Here is a 20,340-nt window from a genome sequence, read left to right as displayed (position 1 = left end):
CACGCCTCGGTCCCTGCCTTCACCGTCCCTCCCTTCACGCCTCTGTCCCTGCCTTCACCGTCCCTCCTCTCACGCGTCTGTCCCTGCGTTCACCGTCCCTCTCACACCTTGGTCCCTGCCTTCACCGTCCCACCTTTCACGCCTCGGTGGTCCATACATACGTGTCCTATATGACTCTCAGATCTGTGTTTTTGAATCGATTTTAGATCTTTTCATTACCATATCGTGCATCTGCATAGTAAGCATGGCACCGAGAATAATGTTGGAAGTGGCAAGAAAAAGTTTATGCGTTCATGTTTTGGTGTTATGAAGAAAGTCAATATATTGATAAGCTTAAAATGGTGCACGCGTGGTGGAGGAGACGGCAAGAGTGTCAATTCGTTCAGTTAAAAGGAATGATTCAAATATACGAGTTTGTGTAATGAATAACGCAGGTTGTCACTTGCAAAGAATAACACGTAGGTCACAACATTTTTGTGGCCCCTGAAGCTTGAACTGTTATGGGGACCCCTTGGCAACCAGCAGCGGCTACCCTACATGGTACTTTAATAACCTTTAATTTTAAGTTATTATTTTGTATTGAATTATACTATATTATTATTTCTTTTAAAATGCCCTTCTCATGCAGTAGACCCAAAATTTTTATGCAGTGTGGGCTAAAGTCACGTCTGGGGCTCAGCTTAAGCTTCATTAGTTTCATAGTTGATCCACCGTTGGTCACAACAGTTATATGAAACAGAAAACTTATTGACTGAGTGGATTGAACAAAAAAAAGTGCACCACTTAATTTCATCTTAATAGAGGAAAACCATAGAGTACTTATTATAAAACAGAGTGTGATGACTAAGGAAGGCCTGAACAAGGGTGTGTTTGTCACTGGTTGGTTTCACTAGTTCAAGTTGCGTAATAGGCTACATAATTTTAAATTCTCCGCTATGCAAAAACTCAATGCACATAAAAGGCCCTAAAATCTGGAATTCATTACCTGTGAATATAAAAGAAACACTTTCTGTTTATAAATTCAAGTCTCTTCTCAAAAATCACTTACTCACCCACAACCAAATAAATACTGAATAATTGTATCTCATAAATTTTATCTCATATATGTATCTCATTATTGTATCTCATAAATGTCAACCTGTTACCCAATCAAACTTTGTTACTATTTAACTTCATTATCTAACATAATACTCCATTCTACTGATTACACAGCAACACAGTAATGACCATATGACCTGTCTTTGTAATACTCATTTGTACTAAATTGTTATTTGTTTTACAATAATTTTTGTACCACTGAATATATCATTGCTAAGTTAATCTTAAGTTAATTTTTTTTAAGCTGCCCATAATGCTATGCATTCTAGTGGCTTTGGCATGCTGCATTTAACTGTATTCTTTTGTACTCTGTATCATGTTCAAATTAATAAATAAATAAATAAATAAATAAATAAATAAAGTGCTTCAGCTGATCACACCGCAGCAAGTAATTTCCCTGCTTAATTATTTCCGAGGATGGCTATGAGCCACAGCAAGTATTTAATACCATCAGCTATGTTAGAAGTGCATGGAATGAGGTGTCCCAATCAACATTAAATGCAGCCTGGGGAAAGTTGTAGCCTAATGTTGTGAATACTTCCGCAGGTTTTTCCCTCGCTTAACAGTCAGGTGCAGGAAATAGTTCAGCTGGCAAGATTACCGGTGATGACTTTGAAGATATGCAGGAAGATGATGTGAACGAGCATTTAGGAAATGATGAAGACAGAAGTCCAGAGGAAATGTTGGCAGAGCTCAGTGCACAGATACAAGGGAGGCAGATAACAGAGGAAGAACCTGAAGAATAACAGTTAACATTGCAACAATTACATGAGCTGTTCCATGTTGCTACTAAACTAGTAGACTTTTTCACTGAAGAGGACCCTAACAAATCTAGAAGCACTCCTCTGAAACAGGGTCTAGAGCTGATAATGTCTTACTGTTAGCTTTATAAAGTGCTGCAGGGTAAAAAGAGACCAGAGATGCATTTCAAAATTTCTCACTTCTCAGTAAAGTCATCGACTTTAGAGCCAGAGCCTCAGCCCAGTAGAGCCACAACATCCCTCTAAACTGTTGAATCATCGACATACACCAGAAACCACAATTTAAGTTAAGAAGTATTTTTATGGAACATTTGTAGTCTTAAGCAATGCATTGAATGCAATACATCTCTACAACCAGCTGCAATTACATAATCATTTTTATTTGTTTACAATTTGGAGACTTATAAAAAAAGTTGTTTACCATTTTTTGGGGGCCCAAGGAACGTAACCCTGTTTTTTCCTGTTCTTCAGTTTATTTTAGACTACTTTTCTTTTGTTTTGCACGCCCTGTAAAAATATAGCTTTTCCCCATTGATATATTTGTATAAAATGAACTAATTAAATAAAATTAATTATATAAAATTAATTTTATTAAATTATTTATAAAATTGTTTAATTATATAAAATAAATTTATAAAATTAATTCATTATATTGAATTAATTTTAATTATCACTGAGTTTTCCCACGTATTCTTGTGTTGAAAAAAAATATAGTTGAGATATACTGGGTGAGTGCATGTGACCGATCAAAAGTGTCTTGATGCTGTTGCTCCAAGCAATTAGAGGTCTTCTCAGCTTCCAGGAGTTAAACCTAATGACGTCCCATTCCGAGGCGCTGTATGTCCTCTACGAGTTTAACTGTTCTCCATTAATATAATGTGCATGCGTTGCTCATATAGGTCCTTAGTCTTGGGGGTGGGGAGTCTGCCAAGAGGGTGTTCAAGGGTCAACTCCCTCATGGCCCAGTCCATGAGGAGTTGATCCTCTATTATGGAACTTTATCAAAGTCTTTACTGAAGTCCATATATACAATGTATTCTTTATCTTGGTCTACCACACAATGTTTCGAAAATAGAAAAGTTTATCCTCGTTTAATTTAAAAACTCCCTAAAACTTCGATTTTATTTTCAGTTTTCCTTTCTCCTTTATATTCTATTTCAGATTCTCTAAAACCCCATAGTGAAAAAGGTTAGTAAATTCATAAGGCAAGAATGTTCCTTTATAAAACAGTGCTGAGATTCGTTGATCAAATTATTTCTTTCGAATTGACTTCGAATTGCATCATTAATGATTGATTCCATCAAGTATCCCACAATTGAAGCTAGAATGATGAGTCTATAATTGGAAGCTAAAGACCTGTTTACCATTTTCTATTTATCAGTTACAATACCTGTTTGTGGTGATATACCTCAGCATACTACCACAAACAGTTTCTTCATAAATTCCTTTAAAATCTGTGAGTTGTTTGGCTTCAGTTTATCTAGTTGTTTGAGGCTCATGTCGCTAGCGGCTTTAATATAACATTATTTTTTTCGTCGTGACCAGTATAATTATTGATGTTTGGGATTTCGTTTGTATTCTTCTGTGTAAAAACAATGGTACATTTCTTCGTTACTAACAATAAGCTGACCTGAGTTACATTTAAGTGGGCCAATCTTTTCCAGAATCTTATTCCTGTATACCTGAAAGAAACAGTTAAGAATGGTCTTTCATTATCTCACATATTCTCTTTTGGCTTTTCTTATTTCTGTTTTGACTTCTCTCTTAAATTGAATTCATTGTTCAAAACGGTGGCCCCTCACTTCTTTTGATTCGCCTGTAAATGTCTTTCTTTTCACTCAAGGTATGTCTGAGTATTTTTTGTAAAGTAAAAGGACACAAGTGCAACTAATGTGACATTTTTATTGTGGCAACGTTTCGCTCTCCAGGAGCTTTATCATTTAGGGTTATTCATGTTTGTACAGTGCTTTGGAAAATATCACATTTGCAACTATCACTGCCTTTTCGGTCTCCCTCACGATAGTCCATAGTTAGGTTACCCCACTTTACACTACTCAGCATTCCTTTATGCCGTATCATCTGCAACGCGAAAAATTTTTGAGGTAATTCCTTGAGATATTAAAACATTAATTTGTAATCACTTTCTGTAAGCTGCTCTTTAACCTGACAGTCGTAGAATTCTTGTTTGTCAGAAGCAGTCTTGGAGTATTATAAAAAACAAAGCTTGACTAAAACATTACTTGTCAAACTGCATCTTTTATGAATTTAGTTGATATCACCCTAATTGGGATAGCCCTAGCTGGGATAACCTTGTTGCAGTAACTTAGCTGGGATAGCCCTAGTTGGAATAACGCAGTTGGGATAACCTACAGTTATTGTGATAACCTAGTTGAAGTAACTTAGTTGGGATAATATTGTTGGAATAACTTAGTATGGATAAACAAGTTGAAATAACTTAGCCTGGATAACCTAGTTCGAATGACTTTGAAAGAAAACACCAAAAAAAAAGAAACTTAAACGAAAACAAATGGTGATAAGGTACTGCTTGAGCACTCACCCATCTGGAGCAGCAGTAAACCTGCAGCTAAATACAGCATTGTTGGGTATCTCATCATTTTGATTCGGGTTTCCCTGAAATGGTAGAGGTGATGGTGGTGATGAGGTGGTTTTGATGTGGTGATGGTGATTATATGAACGTGTGAGTGGTGCTGCCGGTGCTGGTGATGTGTGAATGATAGTGGTAGTGAAGGTTATAATGTGGGTGGTGATGATTATGGTGTTTGGGTGGTGGTGGTTATAGTGTGTAGGTGGTGATGGTGTGTTGTTGATGTGGGTAGTAGTGGTGATGAGGTGATGAATTGACTTCTTGGTATTTGATCAATCTTCTCTTGTTATCGCCTTCCACTGATCTTCAATGTCTACTGGCGTCTCTTCATTCCTGTGGGAATTAGTTTTGTATTATATTGGTAGAATTATAATAGATAACACAAGTGCAACTAATGTGACATTTTATTGTGGCAACGTTTCGCTCTCCAGGAGTTTTGTCAAGCCGTTGATAAAGAAAAAATGTGTCCATGTATTGTTTGTAACGGCTTGATAAAGCTCCTGGAGAGCGAAACGTTGCCACAATAAAATGTCACATCAGTTGCACTTGTGTCCTTTTACCTGACATCAGTTTTAATTAGGATCATTAGGTACATGAACGCCTTCTTTTACCAGTAATTCAATACTTCCATCAGGACTGGGGTTTTCTAACATATTTTCCCCCGGATGCAACAAAGCAGTCGGCTGACACACAGGTAGTTAATTTTACTGCATCAGGTGAGCATAGATGTAAGGAAACTTGTCCAAAGGTTTCTTGCCCCAAGAAATCGAACCCGGGAACTTGCGACTGTGAGTCAGACGCATCCACTAGTGGTGTGTGTGTGTATGTGTATGTGTGTGTGTGCTCACCTAATTGTACTCACCTAATTGTGGTTGCAGGGGTCGAGACTCAGCTCCTGGCCCCGCCTCTTCACTGATCGCTACTGGGTCCTCTCTCTCTCTGCTTCCTGAGCTTTGTCATACCTCTTCTTAAAACTATGTATGGTTCCTGCCTCCACTACTTCACTTGCTAGGCTATTCCACTTGCTGACAACTCTATGACTGAAGAAATACTTCCTAACGTCCCTGTGACTCGTCTGAGTCTTCAGCTTCCAGTTGTGACCCCTTGTCCCTGTTTCCCCTTTTTGGAACATCCTATCTCTGTCCACATTGTCTATTCCCCGCAGTATCTTGTATGTCGTTATCATGTCTCCCCTGACCCTTCTGTCCTCCAGTGTCGTCAGTCCTATCTCCCTCAACCTTTCCTCGTACGACATTCCCCTGAGCTCTGGGACTAGCCTTGTTGCAAACCTTTGTACTTTCTCTAACTTATTGACGTGCTTGACCAGGTGTGGGTTCCAGACTGGTGCTGCATACTCCAATATGGGCCTAACATACACAGTGTACAATGTCTTGAACGATTCCTTATTAAGGTATCGGAACGCTATTCTCAGGTTTGCCAGGCGCCCGTATGCTGCAGCAGTTATTTGGTTGATGTGTGCCTCCGGTGATGTGCTCGGTGTTATGGTCACTCCAAGGTCTTTCTCCCTGAATGAGGTCTGTAGTCTTTGTCCACCTAGCCTATATTCTGTCTGTGGTCTTCTTTGCCCCTCCCCAATCTTCATGACTTTGCATTTGGCTGGATTGAATTCGAGAAGCCAGTTACTGGACCACATATCCAGCCTGTCCAGGTCTCTTTGCAGTCCTGCCTCATCCTCATCCGATTTAATTCTTCTCATCAACTTCACATCATCTGCGAATAGGGACACTTCAGAGTCTATTCCTTCCATCATGTCGTTCACATATATCAAAAATAGCACTGGTCCTAGAACTGACCCCTGTGGGACCCCGCTCGTCACAGGCGCCCACTGTGTATGTGTGTGTGTGTGTGTGCTTGTGTGTGTATGTGTGTGTGCGTGTGTATGTGTGTGTGTGGAGGGAAGTAGGATGTACAAAAACTAACCCAATAAACTTATATCATAAAGGTTCATCTGGAACTTCCTCGATAGCAGTCACTAGAATATTTACCAGATTTAAGTTCGTTCTCACCACTTCCTTGGATAACCTACTCTCCTATTCGCTTCAATTTTTTTTCATATGGGTGTTTAAAACTTTCCCTAAGATTTATACAGTGCAGATTAAACGTAATTATATTATTATATTAGGGCATTTTGAATATATTAGAAAAATCCCTTCAAGAAAGGTGCCTTAATAATTAACATACACTGACAACAAAAGCATAACTTTTTCTACAACGAAAGACAAGACATAATTTAACTAACGACCAGCATCCTCTGTGCTCCCCACATCTGAGGTTACTGAGTGTGTGTGTGTGTGCTAAGATTACAACCCGTCGTCCAAATTAAACAGTGAGGGTATCAACGCTCTAGGGGCTGATATATAGCTGCCAACATTAGCGTTGTGCAACACTTGGTTATTTTTATTGTGAAAACCTTTCACCAATGCTTCCTCAGTCTTGTACAGAGGTCAGTGGTGGATGATGAGGAGTTTGAAGTAATCAGTCCCTCAGCCTTGAGTTTATATGTTTAGTCTCTCAATTTTGATCAAGGCTGATAGACTGAACACATTGACTCAAGGCTGATAGACTGGACACATTGACTTAAGGCTGATAGACTGAACACATTGACTCAAGGCTAATAGACTGAACACATTGACTCAAGGCTAATAGACTGAACACATTGACTCGAGGCTGATAGACTGGACACATTGACTTAAGGCTGATAGACTGAACACATTGACTCAAGGCTAATAGACTGAACACATTGTCTCAAGGCTAATAGACTGAACACATTGATTCAAGGCTAAGGGACTAATTGCTTCAATCTTCTTCTCATCTTCCACCATTCATCTCTGTACCGGACTGAGGAAGCCACTTGATGGCGAAACGTTTCCACAATAAAGATAACTAAGTGTTGCACATGTGTCTCTGTCATCAACTTATCGGATCTCTGAAAAAAATTTTCTTCAATATTAGCTTCGTTATCTTAATTATAAATAACTTTGGGATAGTTTAGGCTAACTTATCTTAACCAGAGATTACAATGTTGTTGCGCAGCTCAGTTGGTGCTCTGGTAATCCACACCCAGAGTAGAACCTGATAGTTCTCCTCTTGTGGTATTTTTAACCTAATCAGTGGTGAAGTGTTAGAGACCTGGTACATGTATTTCACGTAAATAAGACAGAATGTAACACTAACAATGAGAGCTTTGTTAGTCATTTACACTGGAAAAGACTCCCAGTGAACGATACTGTACTTGTACTGTTGTTCTTGACTTGTGTATTATTTACTTAATTGCCGGTATTTGCTGTCATTTCTGACTCACGGGTACTTCGCATGTCCGGATATGTAATGGAGAGTGCTTACTGTTGAAGTTAGGGTATGGGTAAATAAGAACATAAGAATGAAGGAACACTACTGTAGACTTATTGTCTTATACTAGGCAGGTCCAACTCACCCAAACATGTACCCTTCTAACCTATATTTAAAGCTACTCAGTGTTCTCGATTCAGTAACGCTACTTGGGAGTTTGTTCCATTTATCCACAAGTTTATTGCTAAATCAGTACTTCCCTATATCCTTTCTAAATCTAAATTTGTTCATCTTCAATCCATTGCTGCGAGTCCTGTCATGGTTAGATGCTCGTAGCAGGTTATTTACAATAGGTTTTCTCCTGTTTTCCGTTCGTACACTTCTATCATATGCCCCTAATTCTACATCTTTCCAGAAAGTGCAGCTTCAGTGCCTTCAGCTTGTCTTTGTAAGAAAGGTTTTTGAAACATCCTCTGCATATTTTTCGGAGTATTTATGTCCAGGACCGAGCAGCATGATCTAAGTGAGCCCTTACAAAAGATATATAAAGTTGAAGCATAATTTTAGGACTTTTACTATCCGTACTCCTTGACATGCAGCCAAGAAAAATGTTAGTAATTGGTAAGGCAAGAATGCCTCTTTGTATAACCGTGTTGAGATTCATTATTCATATTATATCTTTCAAGAATGTGGCTTCGAATTGCATCAGCAATTATTGATTTTGTCAACTTTCCCACATTTGAGGTAAGGCTAATTGGTCTTGTAAATAGATATCACATTTGCCATTTTCATCTTATCCGATATGATACTTGTTTGTAGTGTGTTGTTGAAGCGACTAACGAATGGTTTGCTAAGTTGTTTGAGGACCATGTCGCTTATAACTTTGATCTTGTATAATTATTGTTCTCTAGAATTTCATTTGTATCCTTTTGTTTAAAACGAGAGGAAATAAATATTAAAAATTGTGCGCATTTCTTTGTTACCTGATCTTATTCCTATATATCTAAAATAAACTCTGGGTTGGTCTTGGATTCACTCGTAAACTTCATTTCCCATTTTCTTTTGGTTTTTATTATTCTTTTTTTTTTTTCTTCATAAATTGAATATAGGTGGATAAGGTGACGGTCTCTCGAATCGCCTGTAAATGCCTTTCTTTTTACCCAGATGTTTTGGTCTATTGCTCATCCATTAGGATTACTTATATTTAATTTAATTTTTATATTAGTAATATATGAAGCTTTGGTGACTTGGACAACGCTTTGGAAAAAAGTCTTTCTGATATCCGTCACCACCGTCCTTCTTGTCTCCCTCATGATAATCTCCGGTTAGGTTATCACAATCTACAGTACTCACGCATTCTCTTAAGTTCATGTAATCTGCAGTGCGATAATTGGAGACACTGATTTTGTGATTGTTATTAAAGTAATTCCATGAGATATTGAAACAAAGTGATTTATGATCGCTTCTCCAAGCTCTTCGGTAACCTCAAGATCATTTATCAAATATTCTTATGTTTACCAGAATCAAGTCAAATGATGTATCTCTAGTTAGTTCTGACAAAAAAAAAGTTTTAGAAAGCAGCAGCTAGACTTTAATATTTCCTGTCCAATTGTTCCAATTAATTTTGTTAATGTTAAAACCCCCCATTAAAACTACATTTTCTTATCATCTGTAGAGGCCTCAGCAGTTTTGTCCCTTAGAAGTTTACTGTGGTCACTGTCTGTGTCTGGAAATCAACCAAACAGATTCTGTGGCTGTCCCTTCCATCTCTAAATGGATTTTAGTGCAATAGTATAAATTTCCCTGACATACATAGCAAGTCTACCCACTTCCTGTCAACTCTACGAGTGTTGAATATTTTATACCTCTGTATGTGGCATTTAAGAAGCAAGGCTGTATTTTTCAGATTGAATCAGGTTTCGGCTATCGCAGTAACGTCGGTTTCCTCCAAATGCAATTAATCTTATTTCGTCTGTTTTGCCTTGCACACTGACCATTTATATAGATGTTAAGGACGTTGCTTTGCTTCTTTCCTCTGTCTCTTTGTAGACCACTTCCCTTGTTTTTATCAAAAACTATTTATGAACTATTCTGTTTTGTTAACAGTTTTTAACATACCATTGCAATCCTTGCTCTCATCGTTCCTACTTACTACAACCCGTTTGTTTCCCACACAAACCCGTACCTCTATCTTCCATCAGTTTAAAACCTTCCACAAGTTAGCAGCAGCACCTTCGACTGAAGTAGGTAACTCGGCCACTCTCGCCCAGGAAGATGCAACCCATCCATTGCATACATATCATGTTTACCATACATATTAATGAGATTTTCAGGTTCCCGCAGTACTTGTCTAACCAGGAATTTACATAAATAGGACTGTAAACTGGTGGTGAATAGTGGATTTTTTATTGAATATAATTAGGATAGTTAAATCACTTTGTTTTGTCCATTCATATTTTTTGCCTTAGTTTCATTGTTACAGCTAGATAAGTACAAGTAGGTGTGTTTTGTTTTTAGCGGAGGAGCGAGACTATTTATTTATTTATTTATTTATTTTATAATTTGAACATACATACAGAGGTACAAAAAATACAGGTAAGAGCAGCATGCCAAAGCCACTTATATGCATAGCATTACGGGCTGGCTTAAAATTAACTTAAGATTAACTAAGCAATGATGAAATCAGTGATAAAACATTATTGTAAACAGATAACAATAAAGCACAAATGAGTATTACAAAGACAGGTCATATGGTTGCATGCATTGTTGTACATTCAGTAGAATGGAATATTCTGTTAGGCAGTGTATTTAAAAAATAACAAAGTTAGATTGGGTCTTAGGTTTAACATTTATGTGATATAATTGTGAGAAATATTTAAGATATACAATTTATAAGGTTCAGTTACTTGCACTAAATGACCTGCATGGGTTTACCGCATCAAAAATATATAGTTGGGACAGCTAAGTTGAGATAACGTAGTTACAGTAACTTGGCTTGAACTGTTTCAAAAACTGTTGTAATTTCATGATCAAGATGTGACTGACTCACACAATGCTCCGAGAAAATATTTAAACCAACAAACTTGTGGAAATGACTCCTGAACGACACAAAAGATGAGATGAACCCTTGCACGAAATAAAAAAAAAGGTGGAAAGAACCCTTGAATTAAATAAACAAGTTAAAAAGGACATTTGAACGAAACTAAATGGTGTTAACATATTGCCTGAACACTCACCCATCTTGAGCAGCAGTAGACACGTAGAGAAGTACAACAGTGTAGACACTGACCATTTTGTTTCAGTTGTCTTGTATACAGATGTGGTAGTGGTGGTGGTGGTGGTGGCGAGGGTTGTGCTGTGGTGGTGGTGATGAGGGTAAGGTTTGTGTTGTTATGGTGGTGAGGGTTGTGTTGTGGTGGTACTAGTGGTGATGGTGAGGGTTGTGCAATTTTGGTGGTAGTGGTGATGATGTATAGGTGGTGGTGGTGATGGTAATATGTAGGTGGGAATGGTAGTGATGAAGGTGCAGTGATCTTCAGGTGGTGGTGGTTGTTGTTGTTCTGGTGATGGTGGTAGTGCTGGTGGTGGTGGTTGTGATGTTCATGTGGTTGTTGTGGTGGTGGTGATTGTGAAATTCAGGTGGTAGTGGTTGTTGTTCCTTTGGTGGTGGTGGTAGTTATGGTGGTGGTTGTTGTGGTGGTGGTGGTTGTTGTGGTGGTGGTGGTTGTTGTGGTGGTGGTGGTTGTTGTGGTGGTTGTGGTTGTGGTGGCTGTTGTTGCTTTGGTAGTGGTGGTAGTTGTGGTGGTTGTTGTTGTGGTTGTTGTGGTGGTGGTGGTTGTTGTTGCGGTTGTTGTTGTAGTGGTGGTGGTTGTTGTTGTGGTGATGGTGGTGGTGGTGGTGGTTGTTGTGGTGGTGGTGGATGTTGCTTTGGTGGTGGTGGTAGTTGTGGTGGTGGTTGTGTTGGTTGTTGTGGTTGTTGTTGTGGTGGTTGTTGTTGCGGTTGTTGTGGTGGTGGTTGTTGTTGTGGTGGTGGTTGTTGTAGTGGTGGTGGTTGTTGTTGCGGTGGTGGTGGTTGTTGTGGCGGTGGTGGTGGTTGTTGTAGTGGTGGTGGTTGTTGTGGTGGTGGTTGTTGTTGCTTTGGTGGTGGTGGTAGTTGTGGTTGTTGTTGTTGCGGTTGTTGTGGTGGTTGTGGTGGTGGTTGTTGTAGTGGTGGTGGTTGTTGTTGCGGTGGTGGTGGTTGTTGTGGTGGTGGTGGTTGTTGTAGTGGTGGTGGTTGTTGTGGTGGTGGTGGTGATAGTTGTGGTGGTGGTTGTTGTGGTGGTTGTTGTGGTTGTTGTGGTGGTGGTGGTTGTTGTTGCGGTGGTTGTTGTGGTGGTGGTTGTTGTTGTTGTGGTGGTGGTGGTGGTTGTTGCGGTTGTTGTTGTGGTGGTGGTGGTTGTTGTTGCGGTTGTTGTTGTTGTTGTGGTGGTGGTGGTGGTTGTTGTGGTGGTGGTTGTTGCGGTGGTTGTTGTTGTGGTGGTGGTTGTTGTTGTTGTGGTGGTGGTTGTTGTTGTTGTTGCGGTGGTTGTTGTTGTGGTGGTGGTTGTTGTTGTTGCGGTGGTTGTTGTTGTGGTGGTGGTTGTTGTTGTTGTGGTGGTGGTTGTTGTTGCGGTGGGTGTTGTTGTGGTGGTGGTTGTTGTGGTGGTGGTTGTTGTGGTGGTGGTTGTTGTTGTTGTTGCGGTGGTTGTTGTTGTTGTGGTGGTGGTTGTTGTTGTGGTGGTGGTGGTTGTTGTTGTGGTGGTTGTTGTTGTTGTTGTGGTGGTGGTGGTTGTTGTGGTGGTTGTTTTTGTTGTTGTTGTGGTTGTTGTTGTTCTTGTTGTGGTGGTGGTTGTTGTTGTTGTTGCGGTGGTTGTTGTTGTTGTGGTGGTGGTTGTTGTTGTTGTGGTGGTTGTTGTGGTGGTTGTTGTTGTTGTGGTGGTGGTGGTTGTTGTTGTGGTGGTGGTTGTTGTGGTGGTGGTTGTTGTTGTGGTGGTGGTGGTTGTTGTTGTGGTGGTGGTTGTTGTTCTTGTTGTGGTGGTGGTTGTTGTTGTTGTTGTGGTGGTGGTTGACAACTCAGCTTCTTGGTATTTACTCAATCTTCTCTTGGTCGTCTTCCTCTGCCTCTCTTATTTTTTTTACTGTCGTCTCTTGAATCCTGTGTGTGTGTGTGTGTGTGTGTGTGTGTGTGTGTGTGTGTGTGTACTCACCTATTTGTACTCACCTATTTGTGGTTGCAGGGGTCGAGTCATAGCTCCTGGCCCCGCCTCTTCACTGATTGCTACTAGGTCCTCTCTCTCCCTGCTACATGAGCTTTATCATACCTCGCCTTAAAACTATGTATGGTTCCCGCCTCCACTACTTCACTTTCTAGACTATTCCATGACTTGACTACTCTATGACTGAAGAAATACTTCCTAACATCCCTTCGATTCATCTGAGTCTTCAGCTTCCAATTGTGACCTCTTGTGTCTGTGTCCCATCTCTGGAACATCCTGTCTTTGTCCACCTTGTCTATTCCGCGCAGTATTTTATATGTCGTTATCATGTCTCCCCTGACCCTCCTGGCCTCCAGTGTCGTCAGGCCGATTTCCCTCAACCTTTCTTCGTAGGACAATCCCCGTAGCTCTGGGACTAGTCTTGTTGCAAACCTTTGCACTTTCTCTAATTTCTTGACGTGCTTGACTAGGTGTGGATTCCAAACTGGTGCTGCATACTCCAGTATGGGCCTGACGTAAATGGTATACAGGGTCTTGAACGACTCCTTACTGAGGTATCGGAACGCTATCCGTAGGTTTGCCAGGCGCCCGTATGCTGCAGCAGTTATCTGATTTATGTGCGCCTCAGGAGATATGCTCGGTGTTATACTCACCCCCAGATCTTTTTCCTTGAGGTTTGCAGTCTTTGGCCATCTAAACTATATTGTGTCTGCGGTGTTCTTTGCCCTTCCCCAATCTTCATGACTTTGCATTTGGCAGGGTTAAACTCAAGGAGCCAGTTGCTGGACCAGGCTTGCAGCCTGTCCAGGTCTCTTTGTAGTCCTGCCTGATCCTCATCCGATTTGATTCTTCTCATTAACTTCACATCATCTGCAAACAAGGACACTTCTGAGTCTATCCCTTCCGTTATGTCGTTCACATATACCAAGAACAGCACTGGTCCTAGGACTGACCCCTGTGGAACCCCGCTTGTCACAAGCGCCCACTCTGACACCTCGTCACGTACCATGACTCGTTGTTTCCTCCCTGTCAGGTATTCTCTGATCCATTGCAGTGCCTTTCCTGTTATGTGTGCCTGATCTTCTAGCTTTTTCAGTAACCTCTTGTGAGGAACTGTGTCGAAGGCCTTTTTGCAGTCCAAAAAAATGCAGTCGATCCACCCCTCTCTCTCTTGTCTTACTTCTGTCACCTTGTCATAAAACTCTAGTAGGTTTGTGACACAGGATTTTCCTTCCCTGAAACCATGCTGGTTGTCAATTATACACTTGTTACTTTCCAGGTGCTCCACCACTCTCCTCCTGATGATCTTCTCCATGACCTTGCATACTATACACGTTAGTGATACAGGTCTGTAGTTTAGTGCCTCATGTCTGTCTCCCTTTTTAAAAATTGGGACTACATTTGCCATCTTCCATACCTCAGGGAGTTGCCCAGTTTCAAATGATGTGTTGAAGATCTTTGTTAATGGCACACACAATATCTCTGCTCCCTCTTTAAGGACCCACGGAGAGATGTTGTCTGGTCCCACCGCCTTTGAGGTGTCAAGTTCGCATAGCAGCTTCTTCACTTCCTCCTTGGTTATATGTACCTCATCCAGCACTTGCTGGTGTACCCCCCTGTTCTGATTTCCTGGAGTCCTACTGGTTTCCACTGTAAATACTTCTTTAAATATCGTGTTGAGCTCCTGACATACCTCTCGGTCGTTGCTTGTGAATTCCCCATCACCCTTCCTCAGTCTGATTACCTGGTCCTTGACTGTTGTTTTCCTCCTGATGTGGCTGTACAACAGCTTCGGGTCAGTCTTGACTTTCGATGCTATGTCATTTTCATATTGTCGCTGAGCCTCCCTTCTTATCTGTGCATATTCATTTCTGGCTCTTCGGCTAATCTCTTTATTTTCCTGAGTTCTCTGTCTTCTGTACCTTTTCCATTCTCTAGTACACCTAGTTTTTGCCTCCCTACACCTTTGGGTGAACCAAGGACTCGTTCTGTTCTTCCCATTATTTCTGTTTCCCTTGGGAACAAACCTCTCCTCTGCCTCCTTGCATTTTGTTGCCACATAGTCCATCATTTCTTGTACTGGTTTTCCTGTCAGTTCCCTCTCCCACTGAATGTTTTGAAGGAAGTTCCTCATGCCTGAGTAGTTCCCCCTTTTGTAGTTTGGTTTTTGCCATCCTATTCCTGCTACTCTCTCCACTTGGAGCTCAACTATGTAGTCGAAGCACAGAACCACATGATCACTAGCTCCCAGGGGCCTTTCATACAAGATATCCTCGATGTCTGAACTACTCAAGGTGAATACAAGGTCCAGTCTTGCTGGTTCATCTTCTCCTCTCTCTCTGGTAGTGTCTCTAACATGTTGATGCATGAGGTTTTCCAGTACTACATCTATCATCTTGGCTCTCCATGTTTCGGAACCCCCATGGGGCTCCAGGTTTTCCCAGTCAATCTCCTTGTGATTGAAATCACCCATAACTAGTAACTTTGCTCCCCCCACGTGTGCTCTCCTGGCCACCTCGGCTAGTGTGTCGACCATGGCTCTGTTGCTCTCATCGTATTCTTCTCTTGGTCTCCTGCAGTTCTGTGGTGGGTTGTACATTACTGCAATTATCACCTTATGTCCCTCAGACTGGATTGTTCCTACTAAGTAGTCCCTTTCACCCGTGCCATCCATTCCTTCCATTTTCTCAAAACCCCACTGGCTTTTAATGAGCAGTGCAACTCCTCCTCCCCCTCTCCTCCCTCTGTCTTTCCTGAAGATTTGATATCCGGGTGGAAAGATTGAATCTGTTATTATTCTGGTGAGTTTTGTTTCTGTGAGTGCTATTATGTCTGGGGATGTCTCCTTGATTCTTTCGTGCCACTCCTCATACTTATTTGTTATTCCATCTGCATTTGTATACCATACCTTCAACTTCTTTTCTAAGACTGTGGTCTGGGAGGTGTATTGGGGTTGGGGAAGTTGGAGACCTGATAAGGAACTATGGGTGGTTGCTGTGGGGGTGGAGTTTGTAATGTAGTAGGTGGGGGCATTGGATATGGCATGGGTGTTGTGGTTTAGAGTGTTTGGCTGCACTGGGGTTGACCTGGTTGGGAGGCTTCTATAGGAAGCTGTGAGGGAGGTTGTATTTGATCTTCTTCCTGTGTCTGGGATCTCCTGTCTGTCTTCTCCATCCCCTCTCTTTCCTCCTTTCGCCTTTGTACCATCTCTCTCAGTTTCCGCCTTTCGTCTTGTGTTCTGTCGCGGTCGAGATACACCTTCCTGTATCCCGGCATGTCCCTTAATCGTGCTTTTTCCTGCAGTATCCTGTTCCGAGTCGATTCTGCCTTGAAGGTCACTTTCACTGGCCGGTTTCTTTTTTTTACAAACCCCCCTATTCTGTGTGTGTGTGTGTGTGTGTGTGTGTGTGTGTGTGTGTGTGTGTGTGTGTGTGTGTGTGTGTGTGTGTGTGTACTCACCTAATTGTACTCACCTAATTGTGGTTGCAGGGGTCGAGACTCAGCTCCTGGCCCCGCCTCTTCACTGATCGCTACTGGATCCTCTCTCTCTCTGCTTCCTGAGCTTTGTCATACCTCTTCTTAAAACTATGTATGGTTCCTGCCTCCATTACTTCACTTACTAGGCTATTCCACTTGCTGACAACTCTATGACTGAAGAATGTGTGTGTGTGTGTGTGTGTGTGTGTGTGTGTGTGTGTGTGTGTGTGTGTGTGTGTGTGTGTGTGTGTGTGTGTGTGTGTGTGTGTGTGTGTGTGTGTGTGTGTGTGTGTGGACTCACCTAGTTGTACTCACCTAGTTGAGGTTGCGGGGGTCGAGTCCGAGCTCCTGGCCCCGCCTCTTCACTGATCGCTACTAGGTCACTCTCCCTGAGCCGTGAGCTTTATCATACCTCTGCTTAAAGCTATGTATGGATCCTGCCTCCACTACATCGCTTCCCAAACTATTCCACTTACTGACTACTCTGTGGCTGAAGAAATACTTCCTAACATCCCTGTGATTCATCTGTGTCTTCAGCTTCCAACTGTGTCCCCTTGTTACTGTGTCCAATCTCTGGAACATCCTGTCTTTGTCCACCTTGTCAATTCCTCTCAGTATTTTGTATGTCGTTATCATGTCCCCCCTATCTCTCCTGTCCTCCAGTGTCGTCAGGTTGATTTCCCTTAACCTCTCCTCGTAGGACATACCTCTTAGCTCTGGGACTAGTCTTGTTGCAAACCTTTGCACTTTCTCTAGTTTCTTCACGTGCTTGGCTAGGTGTGGGTTCCAAACTGGTGCCGCATACTCCAATATGGGCCTAACGTACACGGTGTACAGGGTCCTGAATGATTCCTTATTAAGATGTCGGAATGCTGTTCTGAGGTTTGCTAGGCGCCCATATGCTGCAGCAGTTATTTGGTTGATGTGCGCTTCAGGAGATGTGCCTGGTGTTATACTCACCCCAAGATCTTTTTCCTTGAGTGAGGTTTGTAGTCTCTGACCCCCTAGACTGTACTCCGTCTGCGGCCTTCTTTGCCCTTCCCCAATCTTCATGACTTTGCACTTGGTGGGATTGAACTCCAGGAGCCAATTGCTGGACCAGGTCTGCAGCCTGTCCAGATCCCTTTGTAGTTCTGCCTGGTCTTCGATCGAGTGAATTCTTCTCATCAACTTCACGTCATCTGCAAACAGGGACACCTCAGAGTGTGTGTGTGTGTGTACTCACCTATTTGTACTCACCTATTTGTGGTTCCATGGGTCGAGTCACAGCTCCTGGCCCCGCCTCTTCGCTGATTGCTACTAGGTCCTCTCTCCCTGCCCCATGAGCTCTATCATACCTCTTCTTAAAACTATGTATGGTTCCCGCCTCCACTACGTCACTTTCTAGGCTATTCCACGGCCTGACTACTCTATGACTGAAGAAATACTTCCTAACATCCCTTTTATTCATCTGAGTCTTCAACTTCCAATTGTGACCTCTTGTGTCTGTGTCCCCTCTCTGGAACATCCCGTCTTTGTCCACCTTGTCTATTCCGCGCAGTATTTTATATGTCGTTATCATGTCTCCCCTGACCCTCCTGTCCTCCAGTGTCGTCAGGCCGATTTCCCTCAACCTTTCTTCGTAGGACAATCCCCGTAGCTCTGGGACTAGTCTTGTTGCAAACCTTTGCACTTTCTCTAATTTCTTGACGTGCTTGACTAGGTGTGGATTCCAAACTGGTACTGCATACTCCAGTATGGGCCTGACGTAAATGGTATACAGAGTCTTAAACGAATCCTTACTGAGGTATCGGAACGCTATCCGTAGGTTTGCCAGGCGCCCGTATGCTGCAGCAGTTATCTGATTGATGTGCGCCTCAGGAGATATGCTCGGTGTTATACTCACCCCCAGATCGTTTTCCTTGAGCGAGGTTTGCAGTCTTTGGCCATCTAAACTATATTGTGTGTGCGGTCTTCTTTGCCCTTCCCCAATCTTCATGACTTTGCATTTGGCAGGGTTAAATTCAAGGAGCCAGTTGCTGGACCAGGCTTGTAGCCTGTCCAGGTCTCTTTGTAGTCCTGCCTGATCCTCATCCGATTTGATTCTTCTCATTAACTTCGCATCATCTGCAAACAAGGACACTTCTGAGTCTATCCCTTCCGTTATGTCGTTCACATATACCAAGAACAGCACAGGTCCTAGGACTGACCCCTGTGGAACCCCGCTTGTCACAGGCGCCCACTCTGACACCTCGTCGCGTACCATGACTCGTTGTTGCCTCCCTGTCAGGTATTCTCTGATCCATTGCAGTGCCTTTCCTGTTATGTGTGCCTGATCCTCTAGCTTTTGCAGTAACCTCTTGTGAGGAACTGTGTCGAAGGCCTTCTTGCAGTCCAAAAATATGAAGTCGATCCACCCCTCTCTCTCTTGTCTTACTTCTGTCACCGTGTCATAAAACTCTAGTAGGTTTGTGACACAGGATTTTCCTTCCCTGAAACCGTGCTGGTTGTCAATTATACACTTGTTTCTTTCCAGGTGCCCCACCACTCTCCTCCTGATGATCTTCTCCATGACCTTGCATACTATACACGTTAGTGATACAGGTCTGTAGTTTAGTGCCTCATGTCTGTCTCCCTTTTTAAAAATTTGGACTACATTTGCCATTTTCCATACCTCAGGGAGTTGCCCAGTTTCAAATGATGTGTTGAAGATCTTTGTTAATGGCTCACACAATATCTCTGCTCCCTCTTTAAGGACCCATGGAGAGATGTTGTCTGGTCCCACCGCCTTTGAGGTATCAAGTTCGCATAGCAGCTTCTTCACCTCCTCCTTGGTTATATGTACCTCATCCAGCACTTGCTGGTGTGCCCCCCAGTTCTGATTTCCTGGAGTCCTACTGGTTTCCACTGTAAATACCTCTTTAAATCTTGTGTTGAGCTCCTGACATACCTCTTGGTCGTTTCTTGTGAATTCCCCATCACCCTTTCCCAGTATGATTACCTGGTCCTTGACTGTTGTTTTCCTCCTGATGTGGCTGTACAACAGCTTCGGGTCAGTCTTTACTTTTGATGCTATGTCATTTTCATATTGTCTCTGAGCCTCCCTTCTTATCTGTGCATATTCGTTTCTGGCTCTTCGGCTGATTTCTTTATTTGCCTGAGTTCTCTGTCTTCTGTACCTTTTCCATTCTCTAGTACACCTAGTTTTTGCCTCCCTACACCTTTGGGTGAACCAAGGACTCGTTCTGTTCTTCCCATTATTTCTGTTTCCCTTGGGAACAAACCTCTCCTCTGCCTCCTTGCATTTTGTTGCTACATAGTCCATCATTTCTTGTACTGGTTTTCCTGTCAGTTCCCTCTCCCACTCAATGTCTTGAAGGAAGTTCCTCATGCCTGAGTAGTTCCCCCTTTTGTAGTTTGGGTTTTCCCAGCCTATTCCTGCTACTCTCTCCACTTGGAGCTCAACTATGTAGTCGAAGCACAGAACCACATGATGTGTGTGTATGTGTGTGTGTGTGTGTGTGTGTGTGTGTGTGTGTGTGTGTGTGTGTGTGTGTGGTATGTGTGTGTGTGTGTGTGTGTGTGTGTGTGTGTGTGTGTGTGTGTGTGTGTGTGTGTGTGTGTGTGTGTGTGTGTGTGTGTGGTGTGTGTGTGTGTGTGTGTGTGTGTGTGTGTACTCACCTAATTCACCTAATTGTGATTGCAGGGGTCGAGACTCAGCTCCTGGCCCCGCCTCTTCACTGATCGCTACTGGGTCCTCTCTCTCTCTGCTTCCTGAGCTCTGTCATACCTCTTCTTAAAACTATGTATGGTTCCTGCCTCCACTACTTCACTTGCTAGGCTATTCCACTTGCTGACAACTCTATGACTGAAGAAA

The 20,340-nt window shown here is 42.3% G+C and overlaps 1 protein-coding gene across 2 annotated transcripts in view; it reads right to left on the bottom strand.

Annotated features, from left to right (window-relative positions):
* Positions 1–20,340, bottom strand: part of LOC128698805 (acetylcholine receptor subunit alpha-like) — a 63,596-nt gene that overhangs the window by 36,071 nt on the left and 7,185 nt on the right. Inside the window, exon 2 of one of the 2 annotated variants that reach the window (XM_053791196.2) lies at positions 4,417–4,797. In XM_053791196.2, the coding sequence (XP_053647171.1) occupies positions 4,417–4,474 (58 nt within the window). In that variant the 5' untranslated portion in view covers positions 4,475–4,797. The remainder of the gene's footprint in view (positions 1–4,416; positions 4,798–20,340) is intronic. The other variant, XM_053791197.2, reaches the window with a different exon arrangement.

This window comes from Cherax quadricarinatus, chromosome 59 (assembly GCF_038502225.1).
Source record: "Cherax quadricarinatus isolate ZL_2023a chromosome 59, ASM3850222v1, whole genome shotgun sequence".
Lineage (NCBI taxonomy): Eukaryota > Metazoa > Arthropoda > Malacostraca > Decapoda > Parastacidae > Cherax > Cherax quadricarinatus.
This window is presented reverse-complemented; position numbering and strand designations above follow the sequence as displayed.